A 15,802-nucleotide genomic window follows, 5' to 3' on the forward strand; every position below is an offset into this window, starting at 1 on the left:
CAGAGAAGCGCAATAACAGGGTTCTGCCCCTGGTAGGATCGCCGACACATATTCGGCCGAAGCAAAAACTGCTAGAAACAGAGTGACGACGTAGGTTCGTCGAAGGCAGTTAGGAACCATTTTCTTGCGACAAGCCTGAATCGGCCGGGGCAAGGAATGAGTTAATACAAATACAAAAGTGATGACCAGCAACAGGCTCTGGGACCAGCTAGGCTGGTCCTAGTCAATTTACAATCTCCCCTGAAGATCAATGACCCTCTTAAAACTATCTACTCCGTTGCTCATTACCACCTCTTCCGGTAAGCTGTTCCAAGGTTCCACTACCCTGCTAAAATAATAATTTTTTCTAATATCCATGTTAGTCTGAGATTTAAATAGCTTAAAACAATGACCCCTTGTCCTGTTTTCAGTGCTAAACTTTAGCCCCATAACATCTTTCATTTTAATAAATTTAAACAACTGAATCATGTCCCCTCAGTCTCTTCTTTGCTCAAGACTGTACTTTTTTATCATTCTAAGTCTGGAATCGTAGTCTAAATAAGAAAGTTCATTTATTAGAATTGTAGCCCGCCTTTGAACCCTTTCCAATACATTAACATCTTTCTCAAGATAAGGAGACCAAAACTGAAAAGCATACTTCAAATGAGGCCTTACCAAACTTTTATATAAGGGCAGAAGAACTTCTTTAGATTTGCTTGAAAATACATCTGTTGATAAACCAAAGCATCTTACCGGCTTTGTTACTATCTATGCTGCACTGTTGACTAAACTTTAAATCCTGACTTATTAAGACGCCCAGATCAGTAACTGTTTCTGTCTGACTAATGGATGAACCTTGCAAATAATAACTTGTACACTTATTTCCATGCCCTAAATGTAGCACTTGACATTTCCCAACATTAACAGCCATACTCCACTTATCAGCCCACTCCGTAATATTATCTAGATCCTCTTGCAGCTGATTTGCTTGTTCATCATTTTCTACAATCCCCATAACTTTGACACTTGGGTTGGGTTGGGTTGGTGACATATTTGTGGTAACTAACTATAATTTCGTCTAAAAAAACCCAGTTTAATGGTTACATCTTCTCAAGCATTTTATTTAAAACTGGGAGCTACAATAAAAACAAATGAATACCTTTTCTAGCTGCACGTTCATTTTGAAGTTCTTTTAAATAATTTTCTTGGGCAGACACAATCTCTGCTGAGGTTCCACATGCCGAATACAAATCAAATAATTGTTCATTTAAACTGAGAAAAGTGTGTCCCCATTTAAACTGATGAAGATAAGCTCTTGATAATTCTTCAAAACCTGAAACACACACACACAAATAAAAGAAAGAAAATACACACTCATTGGGATTGAAATTACAGTGAATTTGCTATTCAATGAATTAGTGTTTAAATCTTGCAATATTTTTCTTATTTGTTAGTTTCAAATTTCACTGAGCCAGGAGCATATGCAGACTAGCATGGGGGGGGGGGGGTCATGTAGCAAAATATGGAGTTTTTGGCATGAAAAATTTGACTGGGTATCAATAAAAGTTCCAAATCGGTGGAGTTACGAGCCTAATATGGAACTAACTTTTTAAATTAATATCAAACGCAATGAAACGAAGGAGGGGGGGGGGGTTGACCCCATGCATAGAACACAATACTGTTACAACATCTTTTAATATATCAATCAGTTTTTTAATGAACAGAGAAAACTTATTCTCAACTGTATCCCCATGGATCTAGCTCGCCAGGTCTTTTCTACAAATTTTGTAATCCTAAAACGGACATGATTTCCCCCATGCTTGTCACTTAAACGATCGCCCCCCCCCCCCACCGGTTTTTAAAATCATAGTTAAACTAAGCATTTTTGAACTATTTTGGTTTTCCCCCGATAAAATGCATTGAACACAAACCTTTTGCCACTTTTGGAAAATTTTGAAATGACGGCCCTGATTCCCACTAGGACAATCTTCATCATATTGGTGTACAGCAGACTCTCTCTATTCTCAACACTAATGGGACTCAACAAAAGTCTTCAGATTATGGGGGGCATTCATTATACATAATACATTCATTAAAATATAACATATTGAATAATCTAACCAAATATTCAATTAATATTTTTAAAAGTAATATACAGTGCAGCACCGTTTATATGTTTTTGAAGGGACTGTATGAAAAACGTGTACAAACGAAAAAATCTATAATAGATATAGGCCATTAATAGATATGTGTATTAGACTTTGCAGGGACCAATTATAAAAACGTATAATTGATAAAAGCATATAAAAGAGAAACGTATAAACGGTGCTTCATTGTATTTATTTTCATTTTATGCCAATTTAAAGTAGAAGATGTTTTTTTGTTTTGTGAAAAGTAAACACATTTCCACATTATATCCTAAATTAATGTACATTAACTATAATTATAAATTTAAGAGAAAAATAAAATGAATCACATTCCAAAATCAACACCACACTAATATAGTAAATGGCTAATTTGGTTCATCTTTGTATGTTATATTAATCTTTATATTTGTAGTGAAATGAATCAAACTGTATCAGGCTGCAACCTGAAAATGCAGAATGCTCAAGGACGGATACAAGGGAGGGGCAATGGGGGTGATCCCCCATCTCTTGAGGAACCTCTTGCACTTGCAGTTGTTTCCAATTGAAGTTCTAAAATGCAAGTGTATGTCAATTTTGATGACGTTAAGGAAATTACTGGGGCTCAAATTCTGCTCTGAAGTTTCTAAAAGACAATTTTAGATGTTCATTGGCAATGTTAGGACAAGGCGTTTTGAGACCTTCCCTGGGCAAAAGTTAAGTCGCAGTTGTAGACATCTCAGGTAGTGTTAAGGGAAAAAATGGATTCAGTAACTTTACTCTGAAACTAAAATTTCAAAAAACGCAGTTTTAGAGTTCGAGGATATTAGGAGAAGAGAGTTTCGAAACATTCCTCTGAAATTATTACGATATTGTAGTTACAAAATGCACTATTAAGAGAACATCTTTCAACAGAAAAGAAACGGAATAAGTTTCGACACCCCCTTGATTAAATCACTATATTTTAATGCAGATAAAACTGCTGCGGCAGCCCCCTCAAGCCTGTGTAATCAGATACTTAGTAAAAGGCAAGTTAGAAAATCAACTGCTCCCTCCTTGAAACATTTCTGGGCCCATCCTTGAAAATGCCTAAACCTGCACCATTGTTTACAAATTAGTAAAATTTGATTACTATGGTTAATTAAATTTGGACTTCCCAATTTAGATTATTGTTACAGATTGAAAATGCTAAAAGTCAGTACATTTTATTTTGTAAATTAAACAATACCTGTTATTTGAAAAACAGCTGAAATTGCTTCAACACAAGAAAGCTGGCAAGGTCTTCCAAAGTTTATAGGGTTAGCAGCGACCAAGTAAGGTAAAAGTCGTAAATTTTGGCCTTTCATTTTGTTAAATGGCGTGTCTTCTAAGCGAGCCCATGAGCAATCCACAACAGCAACTCCATGTTCTGCAATGATGTCTCTTAAAAATAAAGTTAAAAAGCTTTTCCACTTATCAACAGACTCTTGAAACATGAATCATAAAAACTAAAAGAACAAAATTACAAACAGCAAAAAACATATCATACTAAATTTTTTCTGAAATTTAAGTAAGATTTCTTGAGTTTAAGGTACAAATTTTCTAATATAATAAGCTAGATAATAATTACAAATTATTTAGAAGTAGAAAACTGAGTTTTAATAATATTTTAAAAAATACTACCATCTTCTCAAAACTGTATGAATTGAACTAAGCATCATCATCAAAAACTGAAAAAGGATAATGATACAGTACAGAGGCGCCGATTCGGGGGGGGGGGGCTTGATTTTATGGTTCATTGATTTATTTTATTCTTCAATTTAGCAACCAACACTAGAAATTATATTTAAAAAAAAGCAGAATCTTCAAATTTTTCAAATCATAATTATTTGTTTTGTATATCTGTTTATGAAACATTATTTAGCACAAGCAGTAACTTTTAGTTCATGTACTCATTGTTTAGATATTAGTATATCAACTGTTTTACTTAAACAAGCAATATTTGCTTAATGAAACTATTACCATGTGTTTGTGACATCTCATAATACTTTGGGGTAAATAATGTAAGTCAAATTCATGTCTAAGTGTTTTTTCGGTGAAAGTTAATGTGTAGATAATTCCTCAAAATCTTAAGAAAAACGTGAGTTAAGCTGTTAGTTAGATCTGCATCAATTACCACTCATATGCTCTCAAAACCAGCCTTAGCAAAATTTTATACTTTGCTCTTAAGATAACGACAGATAAGCTAATTTATCCTCTAAATCACAACTCAATCTTCTGTAAAAAATGTAAAACAAAAGCAAAAAACTTTAAAATTTATAATGTTTTGAAAAAAAAAAGTTATTTGTTTCTTGTTACTAAACCACATTTTCTCCCTTCTTAACTACTTTTCTTAGCATCAGCTTCTTAGCCAACTGTGCTCCATCTTACCACTCTAAGTACTGGAGTAGTTCGTCTACACGTTACTTAGTCGTTTCATGTGTCACTTGCCCCTGTGTATTTAGCTCTTCTTCTTCATTTTCACTTTTCTTCTTTTTTCCCTATTGTTTTATTTGGGATTACTTGATCTTTTTAGTTAATATTGAATAAAGAACTTTGACCTCAAGAATGGATAATCAGGGCTCTTTTAGTCCCGATTTAACAGATAATCAGGGGAGGAATTTTAGTGGGAAATTTAATATGGGGACAAAAAGCGAGAATAATTTTAAGTGCAAAGAAAACGTGTTGCACATAGTCTGTTTAAGATCCCATAAAATGACCAGCCATCCCGATTTTGGCCAGACACTCCTGATTTTTGTCTCACAGTCTCACTAATTGAATGTCCTGCAGCAATGTCCCCATTTTTCCTCAAAATAATTCTTTTCCGTTAAAGTTCCACCAAATGGGGAAAATGTAAACAAATGGATCTTTAAATATTTTTAAGGATATTCACACATTGTTAACTATAAATTCTCTCCCTATAACTGAGATCAACCTTTCACATCCATGCAAGGAATTTTTATATTGTTTAGAAGTAACAAAAATTTACAAATCAAAATTGCTTCCAACTGAAAATACAACTAACACCTATCCAGATATAGGGTAAGTGCTCCAGTAGTTTTCCAGTCTCCAGTAGTCGGTCACAAGCACATAAAACTGCTTATAAATAGAATATGTAAAACTCAAAATCAGATATGATGCATTCCCACATTCCTTTACCTGTCCCCAATTATCATCCATGACAGTGAAGTTGTAAGTATGTTTTATTAAGTAGTAATGAGTCATTTTATTTTTAATGGTGTGCCCATCATCCTAGTTTATGATTCTGCTTATTTTTTTCTTAAAAAGACACCTCATCTTTAAATGTTAAGTACCCTTATTTTTTTTCATTCTGATGTAAATTTGCTTTTACTTATGTTTTAATGGATAGTATAACATTACGTTTCAATTAAAAATTAAATTCCTTCTTCGACTCAATTATTTTTAGAGGGTGGCTGACCACTGGGTACTGAATTCTTATGCATTTTCAATAGTCGGCTATGGCAGATTGACTACTGGTTCTATACTGTTTTTTTGATCTACCCAGTAGTCAACTGCATACCTAATATGGATTTTCTAATGTTCATCAAATACTTATTAAAATAAAGTATTGACACAGTGGCAATTTAGCTGTTTTGAGAAAAAAATTCCCTTTCTAACGTTATTTTTTCTTAAGAAAATGTTTAAACTTTCTGCCTGAACTTTTTTTTGACAAAAGGGGGTTATTTCGTCATTTTATTGCCTCTAATGTTGATTTTAATTTAGAATTTTTGAAGACTGGTGTTGTAAATTTAGTCCATTGTTGCGTTTAGAATAACTGTTTCATTACTTCACATGTCATTACCAAATGGTGATTTATCATCTTTCTTATCAAAGCAAATGTTTATGGTTTGATTTTAGTAAGGCTAATTATTTCAAATGTTGGTAACACCTTTTATTACTGCTTCCATAACAAAATATTTATTTTCTTGGGTTTTCTTCTTTTGGAAATCAAAATTTATTTCTTATTTAAAATAATGCTGACTTAGCTTCCAAATTGCATTACGTTGTTACTAATTCCATTTTAGTTTATTGATCGTTTACTAATATTCTTATTGAAGAATGTATGATTATCTTCATGACACTCCAAATGTCTGTATTTCAATTTACCTACATACAGGTCTGTCATTTGGACAATCAATGGGGGGGGGGGGGGGCAATTGTCTCCTCTGGATTTTTACAACATAATGCAATTATGCATTTTTGCTTGTATTTTGATGCTTTTTTCCTTTTAAATGAAATGAATTCATACCCTTTGCCTCCCCCCCTCCGACGAAAAACTTTGAAAATACGGACGAGCCTACATAATGAATTTTACTGCAGTTCGTTCACAACAAAGTACCACTGTTTTTTGTGATAAATTTTGCTTTAGACATGACCTTGATTGGTAATCTTTTAAGTAAAAGGATTTTTACTTTTATTGTTTTGAGGTGAAACTATTGCCAAAACTACAATTTTAATTTTGTGTTACGTATGTTGAAGTTTCGTTCTAATGAACATAGACTAGTCAAATGTCAATCATATCGATCAATAATTTGCTCTTTATCGGTCATAAATTCTACCAACTCTTTCGTTCAGTCTTAATGTTAACACAAACAATCAGTCAACACTGAAACCATTTTGTGTCAGGGTAGGGGGAGGGGAGAGACCAAATTCTCATGTTTTGGACGTTTTCAAAATGCTCCTCCCCCCTCTTTTGAATTTAAAAACCAAGTGATTCAGGGAGCAGAAGTTTTTTTTTTTTATAACAACTGTTGGCATTTACATAAAGGATAGTCTCATAATAAATTCTGTACCTCAGAGGCAGAAGGACATAAGTCCAAAAGTTGCGATTTTCTGTTTATTAGTGCATTGTATGTAGAAGCCTATTCCACATCGAACCATGCGAACGTTTTTCTTTAAAAGAAATCCTTTTCAATTTTTTACCAGGGTTAAAAGAGCGCATGTCCCATCTTTTGCATGAGCCATAGAAAAAAGTTTTTCTTCTCTACTGTAAAATTATCATAATGTGACTTACGTTCTCTGGCTCTGAGGTACAAAATTAAGCTAGTAGTCTTGCTATGCCAATGTTTATTTCTCAGTTGGCAAAAGAAAAAGAGTTATTTATCTTTCATGTTTGCTCTGTTATTTTGTCAATTAGGAAGGGCACAATTGCCCGGTTATTATTTGCAAATGAAGAAATATGCAGAATTTGAAGTAAAAGTAAAAAACTTTGTATTAATGTCCAATATAAAGTAGTTATCTTCTTATAAATTGTAGATTTTGCTTCAGTCAAGCAGAAATTGATAAATTAAACTTAGGAAACATTATATCATGATGTCACACAAAACATTAACTACAGAAATGACATTTGACTAGGAAAATTTTCAGGAAAAATAAAGTGGAAAATTTCCCTTGCCACATCATTTCAAGGTACAACTTTTCAAATGCAATTTATAATATATTGGTGCATTTATTTACTTGCAGTAATAAATTGCTATATGTTACCTGTCTTGTGGTCCTACAGATGTTGTGGCAATTGGACTTAATATGATTCCATTAAATCTTTGCCCAAGTTTAAGGGTTTTAATAAGCCCTAAACGGAGCAGTTTCCTACCAGAACACTTCTTTGGATCACAATGATTTAAATCCCACATTGCAACAGGAAATGGCACATCGATGTGATATTTGAAATCTTCATCTAATTGTAAATGCTTTTCTGTCGAATCTGAAAGAAGAAAACTAATTTTTAAGGTAAAATGACTTTTATTTTCCATTATATATTTTCCTCTTTCAGGTTTTTTTTTTTTTTTTTTTTTTTTTTTTTTTTTTTTTTTTGTGATTTTACTCATTGTATTTAAAATGGTTAACTTACAAATGAGAATGCAATTTTAGATCACAGACGCCAGAGGCACCGGGAACCTAAATTTTTGGGAGGGGGAAATTTTTAATGTTGCCGAATAAAACTTTGAATGTGACAAAAGGAAAAAAACACCTGCGTACATCTACCTATATCTAATGAAAAAATACATTAGGCATCATCTTTGGCTACTTCGTCCTCTTCCTGAATTTGAAAATTTATAAAAAATAAGTTGATGGCATTTGGATTGATTTATTCTGAAGCACCCAAACTAGAATTTTTTTCATGCATGTTTAAGATTGCTTTGGCATTGAAGCAAAAGAACAGGCTGATGCAGAATTATGACACAAACTGGCATTCACTGAAGTCCGCATACGATTTCAATTACAGGTTAATCCTCAGCCCCCCTCCTCCAGTGGAATATAAAGAGGGTAAAGAATGAATGCTTTCATAGCTGAGTAGTGAAATGTCAAAAAGAAAGGGGTGGAAGAGCTGATAAGATCATGTTAAACATTTTTGTAGATGTGGACAATTCTCCAGGGAGACTGCATGCTGCAGGGGGCGGATTAAACAGAAAAAGTGATGAGAAAGCTTTACTGGTGAGTAATCTAGGTGCATTTGTACGGGGCATTAGTAATAGGTGTGTGTAATTTTTCATGATTTCTCTCTGTGCCTCATCATGGACATTCACTCTCCTTAATAGCTTATCTACAAGGCTGAATTGCTTGAAATGGTCTTTCAAGATGGCGGTTTAAACAGGAATATTATCATACAAAGTATACAGAACAGCCTTCTTTTATTGTGGTTAATTTGTTGCAGACTTTACCGCGCTAACTGAATTTCCGCGAAGTGGATTCTGTATTTTATAAACCAAATATTTTCCTAATTAGAGTGCATAAAACTTACTTACGACAGTTTAAATAGGTTTTCAACATAGAGCAACATAGCCAGCTAGATATTAAACAGCACCCTTGGCCAGGAGCGGCATTTCAGCATTTCATTTGGGGGGTCGAGTTTCTTAAATATGTATTACTAAAGTGCGGTCCCAAACACAAATTAGCTAACAGGAAGTAGTCATAAAATCGGTTTAATGTGAATAAAAATTAGTATTTAGAAACAATTAAAATTTTGATTAACTTTCTAATAAGTTATCATACAAAACATCTGGATACTAAATTTTTATACCTTTTGGAAAACTTTTAATGAATAATTTTTGGAATTCCGAAGAGTAGGGAATCGTGTTCCTAATCAGTGCCCAGTGTCGTGCTGTTTTGCCAGTACAGCTAAATAGAAAAGATGGTGAAAAAGCTCATGCCCTTTAGCATATAGGTATGACTTCGTTTGAATTTTTTGCCCAATGTGCTTTGAAAATAATTCTCTAACCTCCTGAGACATAAAAAAATCTTTCCCCACTAGCTAAGCTGATAGGAATAGTTAAAATAAAAAAATAAATAAAAATGAAGTAAAATGTTATGCATGAAAACACTTTTTATATCTTGCTCTTCAAAATCACCCAGGCAACTTCAAAAATTGTGAGGGGCTTAATTTTTTATCATTGAATAATCTAGTCTCGTTGGCGCTTTCAGCTTCAATGAGATGTCATCTGCCTCCACCTCTGTTATTCACTATTCCAAACTGATGAGTCCATAACAAGGACGAAATGCAGTCTCTGGATGTGATAACCGGTCTGTTGGTATATTGCTTGTAATTTTTCTTGCATCATGCTAAAAATTTTACTCATAATTGAAACATTTTATTTTTCGTTTTCAAAATCCAATCCAGATAATATAGAGCCAATCATACAGAAAAATAATTATCATCAAATTTTGTGTTAATTTCATTCAAACTGAATCTATTGCTTTATACAAAGTATTAAAAAATCAATGTTTGACTTCACATCATCATGTGGAATTTTTTCTTTTTCTTTTTTTTCGGCCTTTTTAAAATTGACTCGAAGGAAGAATTATTTTGAAAAGTTTCACGCTTGATTGAAATATACATTGATGTAAAATCTATTTTCAGTTTCAGTTGTAGATTGAACTATGGTAGTATGGTGCACAGATCAATTGTTAGATTGAACTGTGGCTTGAATAGTCCAAAAATTAAGGATAGCGGATTGAAGATGTTTTGATAGAGTAAAGCATTTTTCAAAAACTTTCCTCAATACAAACAAATTGAATAAAAATTCAAACAAAGTCATACATGCTAGAAGGCATGAGCTTTTTCACCATTGAAAGAACTGGTTTGCAATAATTCTTCCAGTTATTAAATCGCTGCTTTGAAGTTATAGAGAATTGTTTTTATGGTTTTAACTCTTGAAGACCAACTTGTGTCACTCCGAGATTGTATAATTATAGAGCCCCAAAAAAGGTATTTGTTGATGTTTTTTTTTTTAAAATCAATAACCACATGAATTTTTAAAAAGGTTCTATGAAAACATGCATTGAGCAGCTGAAACGTGTTTCTAGCAGAAGAAAGCAATGAACACCCATTAAATAAATATACACTTAAAAAATGAGCCTAAAAGTGAATGTAAAATATCAAGGAGTTTTCTTCTGAAAACCATGCAGCGACTCCACTTTGCACGAGTCTCTCATATTGGACATACCATCGTTACACTGGGCACACAAGTATGAAATATTTAGCCTATATGAGGAAATATCTTCTTTAGTTAAAATTAACCATGGTTTTCTAACAATTGTCTATGTTCTGAAAAGGCCGAAAAATATTTCATGAATTTCTAAGTCATCACATAAAAAATGAAAAACACTTTTTCTAGTCTGGGAATGTGTCGAGTTTCATCAAATAGTTACTGAGAACCGGCGAGATTTTTTTTTTTTTTTGAACATTGGTTTCCGACTTACGTAAATTGAATTCACCCATTTTCTATCATTCTGCTCAAAAACTTTGGGGGTGCGACCGCCCCCTCTTGACCCCCTATTTGCCACCATTACATTTGTATTACTTAATATACGAGCAGTGCTGTTCCAAGGCGATGAATTTAGGATGAAAATACGATGAGAAGCAGTAACAGCGGCGATATAGGGACAAGCAGTAGGAAAACAATTCAACAGTGGGAAGGGGGTCCGCCATCTTGGATGATCACGTGACCCTTCCACCATCTTGAAGACGCTGAGGGGTGGTATTTCGGATGACGTCATTTTGAAATTCGTCATTTGGGACAATTATTTAATACTTTTTATTTTTTTTAATAACTTGTTTATTTAATTTCTTATGTATTTACCTTCTAATTTATTACTTTTGATGAACGTCATTCATGAGTTTAACCCAAGTTGCTTCAACTGGGAATCGAACTCTCGACCTCTGGAGTACTAGCTTTGTATGCTAACCACTTGCAAGTAATGTTCTTACCAAGGAGGAAAATAATGTGTTAAATGGAAAATCATTTGTGGCGCCATCTATTGGGGGGGCCAAAGCCATGACTGATTTCTGAACAGAAAGTGAGAATTTTATTCATTGAATATGTTTGTGGCACTAGCTAGTGAAGAGTCGAAATCGATCATTTTGCCCGCAAACCGAGTCGGACTCAATAATTTTGGGAGTTAAATTGAACGGAGTGGAATTGTTTTGGAGATAGAGAAAAGTCATTCAAGAGTCAGAGTCTCATTTTGTTCAGAATTCCAGTGAGATAATCAAGGTCAGAATAGTGGAGGCAAATTTTAATCAGAAAATTCGATTGTAAGGATATAGATTTCCGATTAAAAACAGCTCATTGAAAACCGGTTCTTGGATTCTGATCGCAACGATATCAGTGTGCGTTATGCAATGAGATTAAGAGGAGTCGATGATCGGCCGAGCAAAATCCGATGAGCTGATGCTACTTGGGTATAGTCATGCCAAACTCCATTAACTACACAGAACTCGCTCAGGCACAACAAATCGATCCAGAGCTAAAACAGTTGATAGAAAAATCGGGAGTTTTCAAATTAAAGAGAATTACGATACCAAAATGTGAAATACCTATTTTTTGCGATATAGCAAATGGTACGTCTCGGCCGTTTGTACCCCAGGAGTTCCGCGAAATAGTTTTTTCTGCCTTGCACAAGTTATCACATTTGGGTATTTGCAGTACATCAAAATTAATAAGATCAAGATTTATATGGCCTACTATTTGAAAAGATTGCGTTAAATGGGCTAGATGTTGCATTCCTTGCCAGAGATCAAAGATAACCCAACACACAAAAGCACCAATAGGGAAATTTTCGGACCAGTCACAGAGATTTGAACATGTGCATCTCGACCTTGTGGGTCTTCTACCCTAAGGGGGTACCCGCAGGGAAACTATTATTGTTTAACTATGATAGATAGGTGCACACGTTGGCCAGAGGCTGTGCCGATCCCTAATATATCGGCACAGATGGTAGTAAGGTGTTTTAATGGTAACTGGATTGCTTGTTTCGGATGCCCTGCTCGTATAACTACCGACCAGGATAGACAGTTCGAAAGTGCACTGTTTCATGCTCTCTTGTGCCTTCTGGGTGTTATAAGAATTCGGTCTTCTCCATACCACCCACAAGCAAATGGCTTAGTGGAAGAATTTCACAGACTGTTAAAGGCCTCTCTAAAGGCATATAACACTCAGAGTGGGCAGCACTGCCCACAGTTCTTCTTGGATTCCGGGCTGCGTTTAAGGAAGATTTGGGTGCAACAACAGCAGTGCTTGTATATGGGAGGACACTCCAACTGCCAGGAGAGTTCTTCATAAAGACGGATATTGAAGGCACCCTAAAGGAGCTGGTGGAGGAACTCAAGACACATTTTGACAACATGTGATCTATCTCAAGGAGCTGCCACTGACATAAGTCCGTGTTTGTACATCCACACTTAAAAGACTGTTCTCACGCCTTTGTTCGCCACGACGGAGTAAGAAAACCCCTGCAGGCACTATAGGATGGACCGTATAGGGTGACATCGAAAAAAGAGAAAACTTTTGATCTGGAAATTAAAGGACGGAAACAGACGATATCTATCGACAGGCTGAAACCAGCTTTTTTGTCTACAGACTGTTTACCTGTGGTTAAGAATAGGGTCGAACAATCTGCGTCTATTGTAATGACTACACGCTTTGGAAGGACAGTTCAGCAAGCGTCTAGATACGGTATATTCGATGGAACAGTGGGGGGAGTGTGCAGCGACCAACCCCCGGAACAGGGGCGTAGCTAAGGGGGGGTTTTAGGGACAACCCCCCCCCCCCCCGAAACGTTAGTTTCAAAAAAAAAAAAGAGGGAAGAGAAAAAGAAAAAAAAAGAAAAAGAAAGAAAATCACTACGACGTTTTTCTGTGTAACAAAGGTCAAAAATTCACTTCGCTCCCCCCCCCCCATGCCATTGAAAATCTGCTCCATGAGTGACCCTCAAGTATAAAGACGATTCTTTGATAATTGAGTGAAATTTGACACTTTGCTTTAGAAATGAGATTGTTTGTTAAATCCACGTATAGGCAGCCTTTTTTTGTCATAGATTCTGCAAATTTTTAAATATATTTAATTTTATGAGCCGCGCAGTGAGAATATTGCATACAGTCGAATCTGTATATTTCGAATTTCACATTAAAAAATCGAGATAATGAGGTTTTGAATTACGAAGGCTTTAAGAAACTTTTTATAGAAATTTGAAATATGATGGTGAAAATTTGAAATCGATACTAAAGACAATATGGGCTCTTGATTAAAATTCCTCTTTATTAGTTTTGTTAGGTATTTATTCTATTATTACATTATTAAGTGCTTTATTGCGAGTTTAAGGAATCATTTTGACAGTAAAAGAAACTTTAAGCATATCTTTTTCAAGAAAAAGTCTTTTATTGCTTTTTGGTACCTGATTTTTTTGGATTCATTATTTATCCTCTTGAGATTAGCAATTGCAGCAAATCTAACTTGGCCAGTAGTCTACGATTTTCCTTTTTTCATCACTTGAAAAAACAATTATATTTTCTTTTCACTCCTATCATTTCGGTTTTCTAAGGAATCACAATTTTAAGAAAGAGAGCAACCAAAGAACAGTACTAATCCAGATAACAGAGCGAAATGGCTTTTAACTTGAATGACCTTTAACTATGAACTTTAATGTTCATTTTAACATGCCAAACCTGTGAATTTCACCCCTTAACTCTTCTTCCAAGAGAGTGCGCGAAACGACTGTCCTTTGGTTAATCTTCCTGGAAAGCCTATTCGTGGAACGCATTTACTGCCTCCTCAGCTCTCGAAGACAATTCCTCTGTTTCTGAGTTGAAGAAAATGTTTTTGTTTGCTGCTTTGAAGATCATTTGGCTTCGAATCCGAAAATGATAGCATAACCGGAATTTGAGACGATAGAGGTTTTTGTTGGTCTGGTCTTGTGTGTGTCATAGGTCATAGTCGAAACTACCTTTGCTAACCAGAGTATCCATTGCAATCACATTGATTCTTCAGCCAGTATTTACTGCGTATTCTTTTGGAAACGTACAGTCTGTTTAAAGTAGTACATTCTAAGTGAAAGTTGTTGCATAATGAAACGAACAAGACCGATAACAAGCTTTTTTCAACTCAAAGAAAAAAATTAAAATGACGAAAAGGATTGCTCTAAAAAGAGAAAGTTAACGTCGTCTGAAGAAAACGAAGTACAGTCTGCAAAGCAGCGTTAGTCCCATCGAACCCTTCTGAAGGTAATTTTATTTTAATTCAAAAGAAAAACTGCATAGCATTACATGAATAAAATGTTTAAAAACGAGATGAATCTAGATTATTTCTATTAGCTTGGTTCGGATTAAAAAGTAGAAAATAAAAAAGACTTCTGTTCATAATACCCGAAAATTGCTGTTGCTCTCTCAAATAGATATTTATGTAAATTCTAAAGCAGCTAATAAAATAAAAACAAATATCTTTATAGATATATCTTTATAAATATAATATCTTTATAGTCTGACCACCGATGAGATTGAAAGTCAAACATCCAGTTTACAGGCGGAAATGGAAGTATCTATTAGCTTTCAGGGATGGCAGCTTTTGTAGATGTGTGTTAGCCTCTAAATTAAGCAGTCACACTGAAATCAACGGAACACGCTCATCAGATATTTGATTTTCTCCTGATTTGGATAGACTGGTTTTGACAAGACGTTGCTAGAAAATTTCACTTTAAATTAAATGGAAGGAAAAGAAAAAAAAGTTGAATTTTCCATAACATTAAAAAAATAAAAAATTCTTTGCTTTTGTTTTGTTTGACACAAGTATCGGAATTGGGGCACCCCATTCCAAAGTATGTAAGATTCACCTCCCTCTTATTTTTTTTAATACTAAAAAAATTTACACACACACACACACACACACATATATATATATATATAAAAGAAGAACCCCCCCCCCCCCCCCCCCCCGAAAGTCGGGTCTAGCTGCGCCTCTGCCCCGGAAGCTGCGAGGAGAAGCCAAGTCCAGCGAACTGCTACCATCCGGCCGCCAGTTGGCAACGAAGGAAATAAGGCAAACCCAAGTTTAAACACGGGTGAAAAATGATTTCCCAGCAGACCTTGCTGAGGTGTGATCATTATCAGCTGCAATGTAATTGTGAAGGTGTGGCTCCTGTTTTATTTTACAAGTTTCAATTTTAACCTTTTTACTGGTATTTAACAATTTAGAAAGTTTTAATAAATTGTTTTATTTTTACATTGTCATTTTATATTCGAAGTGCTACAATGTGAAACAAGTGAATTGAGCAAGTTTCCTGCAGTAAGGGCAAATCTGTCAAAACTGTAGGTCACGGAAAACCCCTCTCAAAGAACAACAAGTTTCAAAGAAACAATGGAGAATTGCCATGTCATGAAGAAAATACAA

At 34.7% G+C, this 15,802-nt stretch overlaps 1 protein-coding gene and 1 long non-coding RNA gene across 2 annotated transcripts in view; one reads left to right on the forward strand and one right to left on the reverse strand.

Moving 5' to 3' along the window:
* Window positions 1–15,802, reverse strand: part of LOC129219875 (18S rRNA aminocarboxypropyltransferase-like) — a 45,436-nt gene that overhangs the window by 19,910 nt on the left and 9,724 nt on the right. Inside the window, exons 4-6 of the mRNA XM_054854186.1 lie at window positions 7,626–7,845; window positions 3,331–3,524; window positions 1,139–1,312 (exon numbers count right to left, since the gene is read on the reverse strand). Of these exons, the coding sequence (XP_054710161.1) occupies window positions 1,139–1,312; window positions 3,331–3,524; window positions 7,626–7,845 (588 nt within the window). The remainder of the gene's footprint in view (window positions 1–1,138; window positions 1,313–3,330; window positions 3,525–7,625; window positions 7,846–15,802) is intronic.
* Window positions 1–15,802, forward strand: part of LOC129219876 (uncharacterized) — a 32,492-nt gene that overhangs the window by 15,688 nt on the left and 1,002 nt on the right. The window contains exon 3 of the long non-coding RNA XR_008580439.1: window positions 8,368–8,576. This is a non-coding gene — a long non-coding RNA (uncharacterized LOC129219876). The remainder of the gene's footprint in view (window positions 1–8,367; window positions 8,577–15,802) is intronic.

This window comes from Uloborus diversus, chromosome 4 (assembly GCF_026930045.1).
Source record: "Uloborus diversus isolate 005 chromosome 4, Udiv.v.3.1, whole genome shotgun sequence".
Taxonomy (NCBI): domain Eukaryota; kingdom Metazoa; phylum Arthropoda; class Arachnida; order Araneae; family Uloboridae; genus Uloborus; species Uloborus diversus.